Here is a 12,393-nt window from a genome sequence, read left to right on the forward strand (position 1 = left end):
TAATTACACAGGGTGTGTCTACAGCTTCAACCTCACTGCTGTAACATCAAATGGTAAGCCTCAGGCAACACACACACACACACACACACACACACACACACCATCCAGCTGTACCACCTGCTGACTGCTGCAGTCTGTCTCTACTGATTAATAAGGAAGAAGAGGAGGAAGAGGAGGAGGAAGAGCTCGGCTCCTCTGGCTCTACTTCCTCCTGCTTCACCACCAGTCTGATACTGAGAAATTATATTCTGTTCTATTCTGAACATCCAGTTTGCTGCTAAAATAGAAGTTTTCAGCTAACGTAACACCCCACCCCCCACCCCCCCGGCGGCCATCTTGGAGGTCCTCAGCTCTGTGAACAGCTGACTGTGTTTCTGTCGTCTCAACAGAATTGAACAGACGGTTAATTTCTGTCTGTTTCTGACTGAACTGATCATTTCATCACTGATCCATCTGATTGATTTAGTGTTTAGATAATGTCAGCTTGTTAGCTAGCTAACCATAGCATCTGGTCAGCTAACCATCACTGTCTTGTTGTTAACACATCTGATTAGCACACTAGCTAACGCAGCTAGTAGCAGCTAGCGTTAGCATGTTCACATTAACATCAGTGTGTTTGCCGGCTAGTTAGCTAGCTAACAGTTTGTTCAGGTTAACTGAGCTGACTCTTCTCAAGCTACAACTCAGAGTGTTTTGGAGTAGAGACTAGGGCTAAAGACAAGACAGTTTACTGTGTCACAGTAACCAAATCCACCTTATCACACTATTCACTTTTACTGAGAACGTTACTGAATGGATCTACAGCCACACCACGGCCGCAGAGATTTCATATTTCTGTATATTTTCAGATCGTATGTTCTCCTGTCATGCTGCTCAGCCTCATCATGTAACATACAGTTCATCTGTTCACATGTTCTGCTGCAGTGAGAGAAGTTGTGGGTTTGATTCCTACCAGGCTCCAGTTTGATGACCTTGATGGCAGCCAGCTCTCCACTGCTGACGCTCCTCGCCTGCAAGAGAGAGAGGAGAGGTCAGACTCTCTCTCACACACACACACACACACACACACACCACACACACACACACACCAAAGCAGCAGCGGCGATCAATTAATGCCTCCTCAGGGCTCACACAACTTTCAGAGCTGCATTAAGGGCAGTGTGTGTGTGTGTGTGTGTGTGTGTGTGAGAGAGTGTGTGCAGCATGTTAAAACACAGTTCAAGGCCCAGGGTCTCATCAACACTAATTAATCTGATTATAAATTAGATTTCTAATTACTTAGTTTTCATATTTCTACATGTAATCATCGTGTGTGAAATCTGTGGTCAAACAGACAGACAGACAGTGATGCTCACTGACCATCATTTAAGTCCTATTCATCACTATTATCACTAATTATCACTATTGTAGCCGTATATTTTAATATCATTTAATCACCATTTATCACTATTTAACTCTTCTAAAAGGAAACACTGTGTACTTCATCCTGACTGAAGTACTTCATGTGTCAGTACTGACGCAGTATTCCTGTACCGACGCAGTATTCCTGTACTGAGGCAGTATTCCTGTACCGACGCAGTATTCCTGTACCGACGCAGTATTCCTGTACTGAGGCAGTATTCCTGTACCGACGCAGTATTCCTGTACCGACGCAGTATTCCTGTACCGACGCAGTATTCCTGTACCGAGGCAGTATTCCTGTACCGAGGCAGTATTCCTGTACCGACGCAGTATTCCTGTACCGAGGCAGTATTCCTGTACCGACGCAGTATTCCTGTACCGACGCAGTATTCCTGTACCGACGCAGTATTCCTGTACCGACGCAGTATTCCTGTACCGAGGCAGTATTCCTGTACCGAGGCAGTATTCCTGTACCGACGCAGTATTCCTGTACCGACGCAGTATTCCTGTACCGAGGCAGTATTCCTGTACCGACGCAGTATTCCTGTACCGACGCAGTATTCCTGTACCGACGCAGTATTCCTGTACCGAGGCAGTATTCCTGTACCGACGCAGTATTCCTGTACCGACGCAGTATTCCTGTACCGACGATGTGAAGATGTGATGAGAGGAAAACTCTGGTGGAAGAGTGAAAACCTTCCAGACAGAGCCGCCGGGTCTGAGGACCTGCGGGAGGCCAGGCTGTCACGGATCAATGTCAATGTCCTGAACAGCGTCCTGACCTCCCCCCCCTCCCCCCCCCGCCCCCCTCTGCACAACCCCCCCCCCCCCCCCCACCCTGACGAGGTGTTAATTAAAGCAGAGCAGAATTTTATGCTAATTACCCCCCCCCCCCCCCCTCACCTCTGGAAGGTGAAGCAGCGTCCTGCGGGTCGATGCTGCCTGATGGAGCTGCACAAAGACGATCAATAACTCTTCTGATCGAGGGGGGGGGGGGTTCACACTGCCCACTAACGACGCTAATGACACACTTCAACACACACACACACACACACACACACACACACACATTCCAGGACGAGAGCTGAGGATCGTGGGAAACGGCCCACCCAGGTATTGATCGGTGTTGTGAGGGGGCGGTGAGGCTGTGTGTGTTCTGGTATGTAGCGTGTGTGTGTATGTGGTGTGTGTGTGTGGTGTGTGTGTGTGTGTGTGTGTGTGTGTGTGTGTGTGTGTGTGTGTCCACTCAGCTGTACCTGCCTTGCAGCCGGACGCCATTTGCATTCAGCCTCCAGTCTTTCCTCTCTGCTGAATAATTGATCAGCAGCAGCAGAGTTCAGTCTGTTACTGTGTGTGTGTGTGTGTGTGTGTGTGTGTGTGTGTGTGTGTGAGAGAGAGATAGTGTGTGTGTGTGTGTGTGGAGCTGCAGAGTGAAGGCTGCAGGCTTCACTCTGCAGCTTCTGTTCCTGCTGCCAGGAGCCGCTGAGCAAGGCAGCAGTCTGAGCAGCTGGTTGCGTTGCTGGTTGGGTTGCTGGTTGGGTTGCTGGTTGGGTTGCTGGTTGGGTTGCTGGTTGGGTTGCTGGTTGCGTTGCTGGTTGGGTTGCTGGTTGGGTTGCTGGTTGCGTTGCTGGTTGGGTTGCTGGTTGGGTTGCTGGTTGCGTTGCTGGTTGGGTTGCTGGTTGGGTTGCTGGTTGCGTTGCTGGTTGGGTTGCTGGTTGCGTTGCTGGTTGGGTTGCTGGTTGGGTTGCTGGTTGGGTTGCTGGTTGGGTTGCTGGTTGGGTTGCTGGTTGGGTTGCTGGTTGCGTTGCTAGTTGTGTTGCTGGTTGGGTTGCTGGTTGGGTTGCTGGTTGCATTGCTGGTTGCGTTGCTGGTTGGGTTGCTGGTTGGGTTGCTGGTTACGTTGCTGGTTGGGTTGCTGGTTGGGTTGCTGGTTGGGTTGCTGGTTGCATTGCTGGTTGCGTTGCTAGTTGTGTTGCTGGTTGGGTTGCTGGTTGGGTTGCTGGTTGCATTGCTGGTTGGGTTGCTGGTTGGGTTGCTGGTTGGGTTGCTGGTTGGGTTGCTGGTTGGGTTGCTGGTTGCATTGCTGGTTGGGTTGCTGGTTACGTTGCTGGTTGCATTGCTGGTTGGGTTGCTGGTTGGGTTGCTGGTTGCGTTGCTGGTTACGTTGCTGGTTGCATTGCTGGTTGGGTTGCTGGTTCGGTCCTTGCTCAGCGGCTCCTGGCAGCAGATGTTGCGTTCACTTCCACTCAGATCTTTCAGCTTGTTGTTCCAGCTTCTCTGGTTCAAAGCCAATAAACTGCAGCCTGTTATTTATTATTTTTATGCATTTTAACTCTTTTATTTATTCTCTCTTCTTATACACTTTATTATCGCTTTTTATTGGTTTTTTAATTTATCTTATCCTGTATTTCTTATCTAATGTATTCTATACTTTGTGTAAAGCAGTTTGAGTTGTCTTTGTGTACGAAATGTGTTACAGAAATAAACCTGCCTTGCCTTGTCATTGGTCATCCACTAACCAATCACTGTCCATTAGGCCGTGATCACATGACACAATGTTCTGACCACGCCTCCTGCTTACTTCCTGTTATGTTAGATGGTTTGGCGGCAGACGGAGTTTTGGACGCCGTCTGAACTACAGACAGTCTCACAACTGTCCGCCTCTGATCAACTGACCAATCAAAACGCCCGAGAGGCGGGACTCTACAGATCTGAGCGCTGATTGGACGATCAACAAGCTCGTCTCCACAGTTGAGCATCAGTCCGTCAAAAGCCAATCAGATTTCAGCTGGTTTAGCTTAAAGAAACTGTGAGGAGAGTTTTAACAAGAAATAAAAATCCAAATAACAGCAACTGAAATAAAGTCAAATGCGCTCAGCTGGTCTGCAACATGAACAGATTATTAGAGGAAAGTCAACATGGAGCCTTTTATTCCACTAGTGATCAGAACAGTCAATCAGAATCAAAAAGCCTCGATCAGAACGGTGGTTTAACCGTTTTATGATCCGGTCGATGGATGAAATTTGGTCACGTAAACTCTCTCTGCTCACGGTCTGTGGCTGAATATCTCGACTCTCTCTGCTCACGCTCGACCATTTGACGTAAGTGACGTCAATGATGTTTATTTTTTTTCCAGGAGACTTTGAATGGTGCGCTTGTTACGACCCCCGGGGCGCTGCGGCTTGACGTAGGCGGGTTCCGACTCCGCCCGCCCGGGCCGGTTTCAGCGTACGCCAGTGACAAATACAAGCGGACCCAATCATTGCGTGCAAAACAAAACTTTTTATGTGACACTTCTGGAGTCGTCTGCTTCATCAGACAGAGCGGCAGTGAAGCTCCTGACGCAGGTCCAGCTTAGGGCTGCACGATATTGGAAAAAACTGACATTGCAATATTTTTTTTTTCTGCGATATATATTGCGATATGAAAAAATACAGGAATTTTCACCAAATGACTTGAATAGCTCTATCAAGCCTTGCCCCTTTAAGAAGGTGGCCTTGTGGGTAACGTAGTAGGAAGTGAGTGTGTTTTTAGCTGCAGCCAGAGTGAGTTGCAGGATGCTAAGTGAGTAAAGTTAGCATAGTTAGCAGAAAAGAGCTTAGAGCGTCACCGAGAGGCCGTGCATTATGTTCGCTGCTGTACCGAAATAAAGTGCCAGTTCTCCACTGCAGAGTCGGTCCGGACTCTGAGTAAAAAGCTTGTTACCAGCTACGAGCCAGGCTAAGCTAAAATAGGCTAGCACAACACCAGAGGCTTCCCAACTACGGTTCAGAGCTGTGAAAGCTGGAAAGGTAACATACGCTACTCTTATAACAAACCCTTACATCGGAGTAAATGATGTTATATCAGACACACTTCTCTTGTAGATTAGTCATGGAAAATGAGAACCGTGCGAGTTTTCCTTTTGTATCAAGCAGCAAAAAAGTTGTAGCATGACGTGTTTGAGTTCATTTGCCTTACTTGACATCGCACGTCCTGCGATGTGACTGTGGCGCATGCGCACATCGCGATGACGATGCTGAAACGATATATCGTGCAGCCCTAGTCCGGCTGTTCACATGTTAGAGAGCTGGATTGTGTACTGACTCACACTGTGGGGCGGGTAAACACCATGTGACCCTTTTACCCAGCATCATGTAAACAAATCTTCAATCAGAACGATTTGATCCAGAATGAAAACGTGGCTCATGTGAAGACAGACGAGAGCCGCTGTTATCACAGAGGTCACGTTTATAAATGTTAGTGTCGGTGTCATAACTGTTACAGAACGTTACTGTCCCGTCCAGTCGGGTCAGGTGTGTGTGAGGCAGGTGTGTGTGAGGCAGCAGGCGTCCAGTCGGGTCAGGTGTGTGTGAGGCAGGTGTGTGTGAGGCAGCAGGCGTCCAGTCGGGTCAGGTGTGTGTGAGGCAGCAGGCGGCGTGATGCTGTGAGTCCTGACTGAGCCACAGGCAGCAGAGCCAGAAGAGTCACAACAACCACAACTACAAGCAACCTGGCCCACAGCCGGAGGACACACACACACACACACACACACACACACACTCACACTCACGCTCACGCTCACACACATGCTGTGTATGGTCCTGTGCAGGTTGAGGCGTCAGCAGGTCGGCCAACCAGAGGAGATGAAGCTCAGCAGGATGCAGCTTCCTGACTGCTGCTGCTGCAACACTCTCTCCAACACACACACACACACACACACACACACACACACACACACACACACACACACTCTTCATATCAAACACAAACACAGCTCCATACAGTTCAGTCAGAGCTGCAGAAGAGCTTTAACTAGAGACGAGACGATCTGATACGATTGGATACGTGATCTGAGGTTCAGGATTTATGAACAATACATCTTTACATTGTGATGTATTGAATTTCGACATATCGTCCGATTCTTAGCTATTACACTCGCTTGAGGTGGAAATATTAATAAAGTAACAAAATGAAGAAACTACACGATAAACAGCGATGGAAACACATTTGTGGATTAAATACTGAGGGAGGCTCGGCGTGACGGACGGGTCAGTCTGATTGGATGACAGCTGAAAAGAGGCTTGGACTTCCTGTACAGTATCTGTTCGCCACAGCCTCCAGAAACATCATACATGTTGTTTCTGACATGTACATGTTGGTTCAGACGAAAGGAAACCTGAGCAGCATCAACCAGACCAACACTCATCAATACTAATCAATACTAATCAACACTAATCAATACTAATCAATACTAGTCAACACTAATCAATACCAGAAAGACTCCTTCCATGTTTTTCTGACTTTCAGGAAGATGCTGATGTGTCTCCTCCACCAGCTGATGGAAACCTGATTTGCATTTTAATTTTGACAGCAGCAGAGAGGAAACCAGCCGCCATGTTGGAAGAGACACAGATCACTGTCACTACAATATCTACAGAGCAGCTGTCTGACAGACAGACTCCAACACCAACACCAACACCAACACCAACACCAACACCAACAGCACTAACATCTACAACATGATGTTAAGTCTCAGTTAAATCCAGCAGCTGTGGAAACTGCTTGGAACTGATAAGAGAAAGATATTCAGGCTCTGATTTCACCAAACGTCTCAACTTTAATTTTGGCTTTGTGATATTTAGTTTTCAACATCATATCGAGATCTAATCAGCGTCTGAATGTTTGAACTGCACCGCTCTCCCACTCTGCTCCGCCTCTAGCTCGTGATGCAGCGACAGCTTGTCAAACAATGCTAACGTTAGCGATAAGCTGTGTTGTGTAACTTTGCTAACCCACTCTGATGTAGCAGCCTTCACCTGTAGAAATGTTTCCTGGGTATTTCAGTCCTGTAGCGACCTTTTTCACCAACATGGCTGACCTAACGCAGGTTCAGATCAGTTCTCACCATTACCAGCACTGGTACTTTTTAAACTGAACAATGACTTTTAAACCAAACAATGACTTTTAAACCAAACAATGGTACTTTTTAAACCAAACAATGACTTTTAAACCAAACAATGACTTTTAAACCGAACGATGACTTTTAAACCGAACGATGACTTTTAAACCAAACGATGACTTTTAAACCAAACAATGACTTTTAAACCAAACAATGGTACTTTTTAAACCAAACGATGACTTTTGAACCAAACAATGGTACTTTTTAAACCAAACAATGACTTTTAAACCAAACAATGGTACTTTTTAAACCAAACGATGACTTTTAAACCAAACAATGGTACTTTTTAAACCAAACGATGACTTTTAAACCAAACAATGACTTTTAAACCAAACAATGGTACTTTTTAAACCAAACAATGACTTTTAAACCAAACAATGGTACTTTTTAAACCAAACGATGACTTTTGAACCAAACAATGGTACTTTTTAAACCAAACAATGACTTTTAAACCAAACAATGGTACTTTTTAAACCGAACGATGACTTTTAAACCAAACGATGACTTTTAAACCAAACAATGACTTTTAAACCAAACAATGGTACTTTTTAAACCAAACGATGACTTTTAAACCAAACAATGGTACTTTTTAAACCAAACGATGACTTTTAAACCAAACAATGACTTTTAAACCAAACAATGGTACTTTTTAAACCAAACGATGACTTTTAAACCAAACAATGACTTTTAAACCAAACAATGGTACTTTTTAAACCAAACAATGACTTTTAAACCAAACAATGGTACTTTTTAAACCAAACGATGACTTTTAAACCAAACAATGACTTTTAAACCAAACAATGGTACTTTTTAAACCAAACGATGACTTTTAAACCAAACGATGACTTTTAAACCAAACAATGGTACTTTTTAAACCAAACAATGACTTTTAAACCAAACAATGGTACTTTTTAAACCAAACAATGACTTTTAAACCAAACAATGGTACTTTTAAAACCAAACAATGACTTTTAAACCGAACGATGACTTTTAAACCAAACAATGACTTTTAAACCAAACAATGGTACTTTTAAACCAAACAATGACTTTTAAACCGAACGATGACTTTTAAACCAAACAATGACTTTTAAACCAAACAATGGTACTTTTAAACCAAACAATGGTACTTTTTAAACCAAACAATGACTTTTAAACCGAACGATGACTTTTAAACCAAACAATGGTACTTTTTAAACCAAACAATGACTTTTAAACCAAACAATGACTTTTAAACTGAACGATGACTTTTAAACCAAAAAATGGTACTTTTTAAACCAAACAATGACTTTTAAACCAAACAATGGTACTTTTTAAACCAAACGATGACTTTTAAACCAAACAATGACTTTTAAACCAAACAATGACTTTTAAACCAAACAATGGTACTTTTTAAACCAAACGATGACTTTTAAACCAAACAATGACTTTTAAACCAAACAATGGTACTTTTTAAACCAAACGATGACTTTTAAACCAAACAATGACTTTTAAACCAAACAATGGTACTTTTTAAACCAAACAATGACTTTTAAACCAAACAATGGTACTTTTTAAACCAAACAATGACTTTTAAACCAAACAATGACTTTTAAACCAAACGATGACTTTTAAACCAAACAATGGTACTTTTTAAACCAAACAATGACTTTTAAACCAAACAATGGTACTTTTTAAACCAAACAATGACTTTTAAACCAAACAATGACTTTTAAACCAAACGATGACTTTTAAACCAAACAATGGTACTTTTTAAACCAAACAATGACTTTTAAACCAAACAATGGTACTTTTTAAACCAAATAATGACTTTTAAACCAACAATGGTACTTTTTAAACCAAACAATGACTTTTAAACCAAACAATGGTACTTTTTAAACCAAACAATGACTTTTAAACCGAACGATGACTTTTAAACCAAACAATGGTACTTTTTAAACCAAACAATGACTTTTAAACCGAACGATGACTTTTAAACTAAACAATGGTACTTTTTAAACCAAACAATGACTTTTAAACCGAACGATGACTTTTAAACCAAACAATGGTACTTTTTAAACCAAACAATGACTTTTAAACCAAATAATGACTTTTAAACCAAACAATGGTACTTTTTAAACCAAACAATGACTTTTAAACCAAACAATGGTACTTTTTAAACCAAACAATGACTTTTAAACCGAACGATGGTACTTTTTAAAAATAATGGCACTTTTTAAACCAAATAATGGTACTTTTTAAAGAATAGTAGGGAACTTAAAGCTACACTAAGCGATTTTTTCTGACCACTAGAGGGCGACAGAAACCGCAACACATTTTGTAAACACACAGCAAAGCCACTGGGCTACAAAAGCCCTTAAGGACAAACCGTGCATAAAGGCTAATGGCTAAAATAAACGCACCTGCGGAGAAATATCGCCGGTTACCAGTCTCATTTTGCCAGATTTTTCTCCCGCTGAAGGTCACATGACCCACAATGACAAGTGAAGAGGCAGGTAGCAAGTTTACTAGTTGAAAACGCTTCCTCGCTCGCTTCATCGATTCTCCATTACTCGGGCCGAACATGACAACAAGCTTTAGGAAAGAGGAGAAAACAACAACAAGCTGCTGCTGTGTTTGTTTACATCATCACGTCTCACAGAAATCTCCACGTAGCACACGTTAGCTTCAGGACTGGTTACAGGGTCTGAAATCTCTTATTACAGGTTTAAGTCTTAAGTGACCACATGAGACACTTTTGCAGACGTTGGGTTATCAAGTTGAGGTTGGATTTTCTTTACTGAAACAGATCATTGTGTGTTTTCATCTCCTTTACCTCTTTTTAAAGCTGCACTCTCTGCTGTGTCAGCAGATGATCAGCTGATGATCTCCTTCACCTCTGATGACGGCACTTCAGGATATTACAACCGTCAATACTGCATTTTGATATTTTCTGATCAACTGTGCAGGAAGTGTCTGGAGGTCAGACACATCTGTTATGCATTTATGTGTTTATTTATTTATGTATTCAGACGTTATTTCAGCAGGCAGGTCGGCTGAGAATAGATTGTTCGAATGATAACAGCCTGAGAGGAAGACGAGAAAATAAAGATTACATATAAATGAATATTTAACAGACAGAAATATGAGATGCAAGGACGTTATATAGTCAGCGCTTATAGTCACTCACACACACACACACACACACACTCACCGCACATACCAACACATGCAGGCATGGATGTCACTCTATATGTGCACCACACACGTCATCGATATATCTATCTGTGAGTGTGTGTGTGTGTGTGTGTGTGTGCGTGTGTGTGTGTGCTGGTGTGACATCCTGTTCCCAGGGAAACAGGATCTTCCATTGATCCAGATCGGGAGGACAGCTAGCCGCCGCTAACGCTAACTAGAGAAAGCCTGACTGGATCTCATTACAGAGCGACGGAGGGTTTTAGGAAACTACAGCTGACAGGTTCAGTACTCAGTACTGTGTGTGTGTGTGTGTGTCTGTGTGTGTGTGTGGGGGGGGGGGGGGGGGGGGGGGTGGCAGTGGTCTAGATCAGGCTTCACAAACATTTTCATATCAAGGACTCTCATACACACACATTACAGCACAGACCACTTGACCAGATTCAGTCCCTTATGGGAAGAGTTCAGTTGCTGTTGGTTTAGTATTGACTCACAGAGCTGATGGAGAGATCAGTCATTCTTATACGTTCTCTGACTGGGATCATTTAGTGAATTACATGACAATTAAATTAAACTATTCCTCATTCTGCTATGGACCACCTGGGACCCCGAACTGACCTCTAAAAACCTCCTCAAAGACCTCTGGAACCTCCAAAAGACCACTAGAACCCATCAATGACTCCTGGAACCTCCTGGAACAATCCCTAGAAACTCCTCCAAGAGCCCTGGAACCTCCTGATGGACCCCAGGAACCCCCTCAAGGACCTTTGGAACCTCCTCAAAGACCCCTAAAACCTCCTGACAGACCCCTGGAATCCCCCCCAAGGACACCTGGAACCTCCACAACAATCCCTACAACCTCCTCCAAGAGCCCTGGAACCTCCTCAAAAACTACTGAAACCTCTTCAAAAACTACTGGAACCTCCTCAAAAACTACTGAAACCTCTTCAAAAACTACTGGAACCTCCTCAAAAACTACTGGAACCTCCTCAGAAACTACTGGAACCTCTTCAAAAACTACTGGAACCTCCTCAAAGATCACTAGAACATCCTCAAAGATCACTAGAACCTCCCCAAAAACTACTGGAAACTCCTCAAAAACTACTGAAACCTCTTCAGAGACTATTGGAACCTCTTCAATGACCCTTGGAACCTCGTGAAAGACCACTGGATTTGTATATGTATAATTTCATTCATTCATGATTATCTTAATACTAATTTTGTCCATATCGCCCCGCCCTGAAGTGGGCGATATGATCGATATGTTTTTTCCCCCGAAGTGAGATATTCACCGTGTGAAAACACCTGCTCTTCCAAAATACCTGCTGACATGAAAATAAAACTTTTTAAAAAAACTTCTAGGGTGCTAACAACATTGCGTCTATATACAGACTATAGATATGTATAGTCCGTCTGATATGTACAGTTCATGTACTGTGCTTCTGTTAGTTGTCAATAAGTCTCTATACCAATGTTACGAAGACGGTTTCCTCCATATTTACTTAAAAAGACATAAAAAGTCATCCTTATACAAACAACCCCAACCCCCCCCACCCCCCCCACCCACCCCTCAGTTTTCGGCTCCTCTACTGTTTAAAAGGCAGAAAGCAGAATATTTGCAGAGTCAGAGTCGAGGCTTTCAGCTTTTCTCCGTCTGTCTTTTGAAAAAAGGTTTTCAGAAGTGTGCAGGCGGCAGCGGAGCACCTTGCCTCCTTCCTCAGCTCGCTCCTTCAGCTCGCTCCTTCCTCCTCCTCCTCCAGCTCTGACAGGAACATGAACACTGAGTTTGTGATTCCTGCACTGCAGTTTGACACCATTTCATTCTTATATTTCCAGCTTCCCGCAGGGCTGCACCGTTATTTGCAAAGCAATCAAAATGA

The 12,393-nt window shown here is 43.5% G+C and overlaps 1 protein-coding gene across 1 annotated transcript in view; it reads right to left on the reverse strand.

Annotated features, from left to right (window-relative positions):
• LOC139911279 (mitogen-activated protein kinase kinase kinase kinase 3-like) overlaps positions 1-12,393 on the reverse strand; it is a 71,291-nt gene that overhangs the window by 49,724 nt on the left and 9,174 nt on the right. Inside the window, exon 2 of the mRNA XM_071898784.2 lies at positions 953-1,010. Within this exon, the coding sequence (XP_071754885.2) occupies positions 953-1,010 (58 nt within the window). The remainder of the gene's footprint in view (positions 1-952; positions 1,011-12,393) is intronic.

The sequence above is a fragment of the Centroberyx gerrardi genome, chromosome 3 (assembly GCF_048128805.1).
Source record: "Centroberyx gerrardi isolate f3 chromosome 3, fCenGer3.hap1.cur.20231027, whole genome shotgun sequence".
NCBI lineage: Eukaryota > Metazoa > Chordata > Actinopteri > Beryciformes > Berycidae > Centroberyx > Centroberyx gerrardi.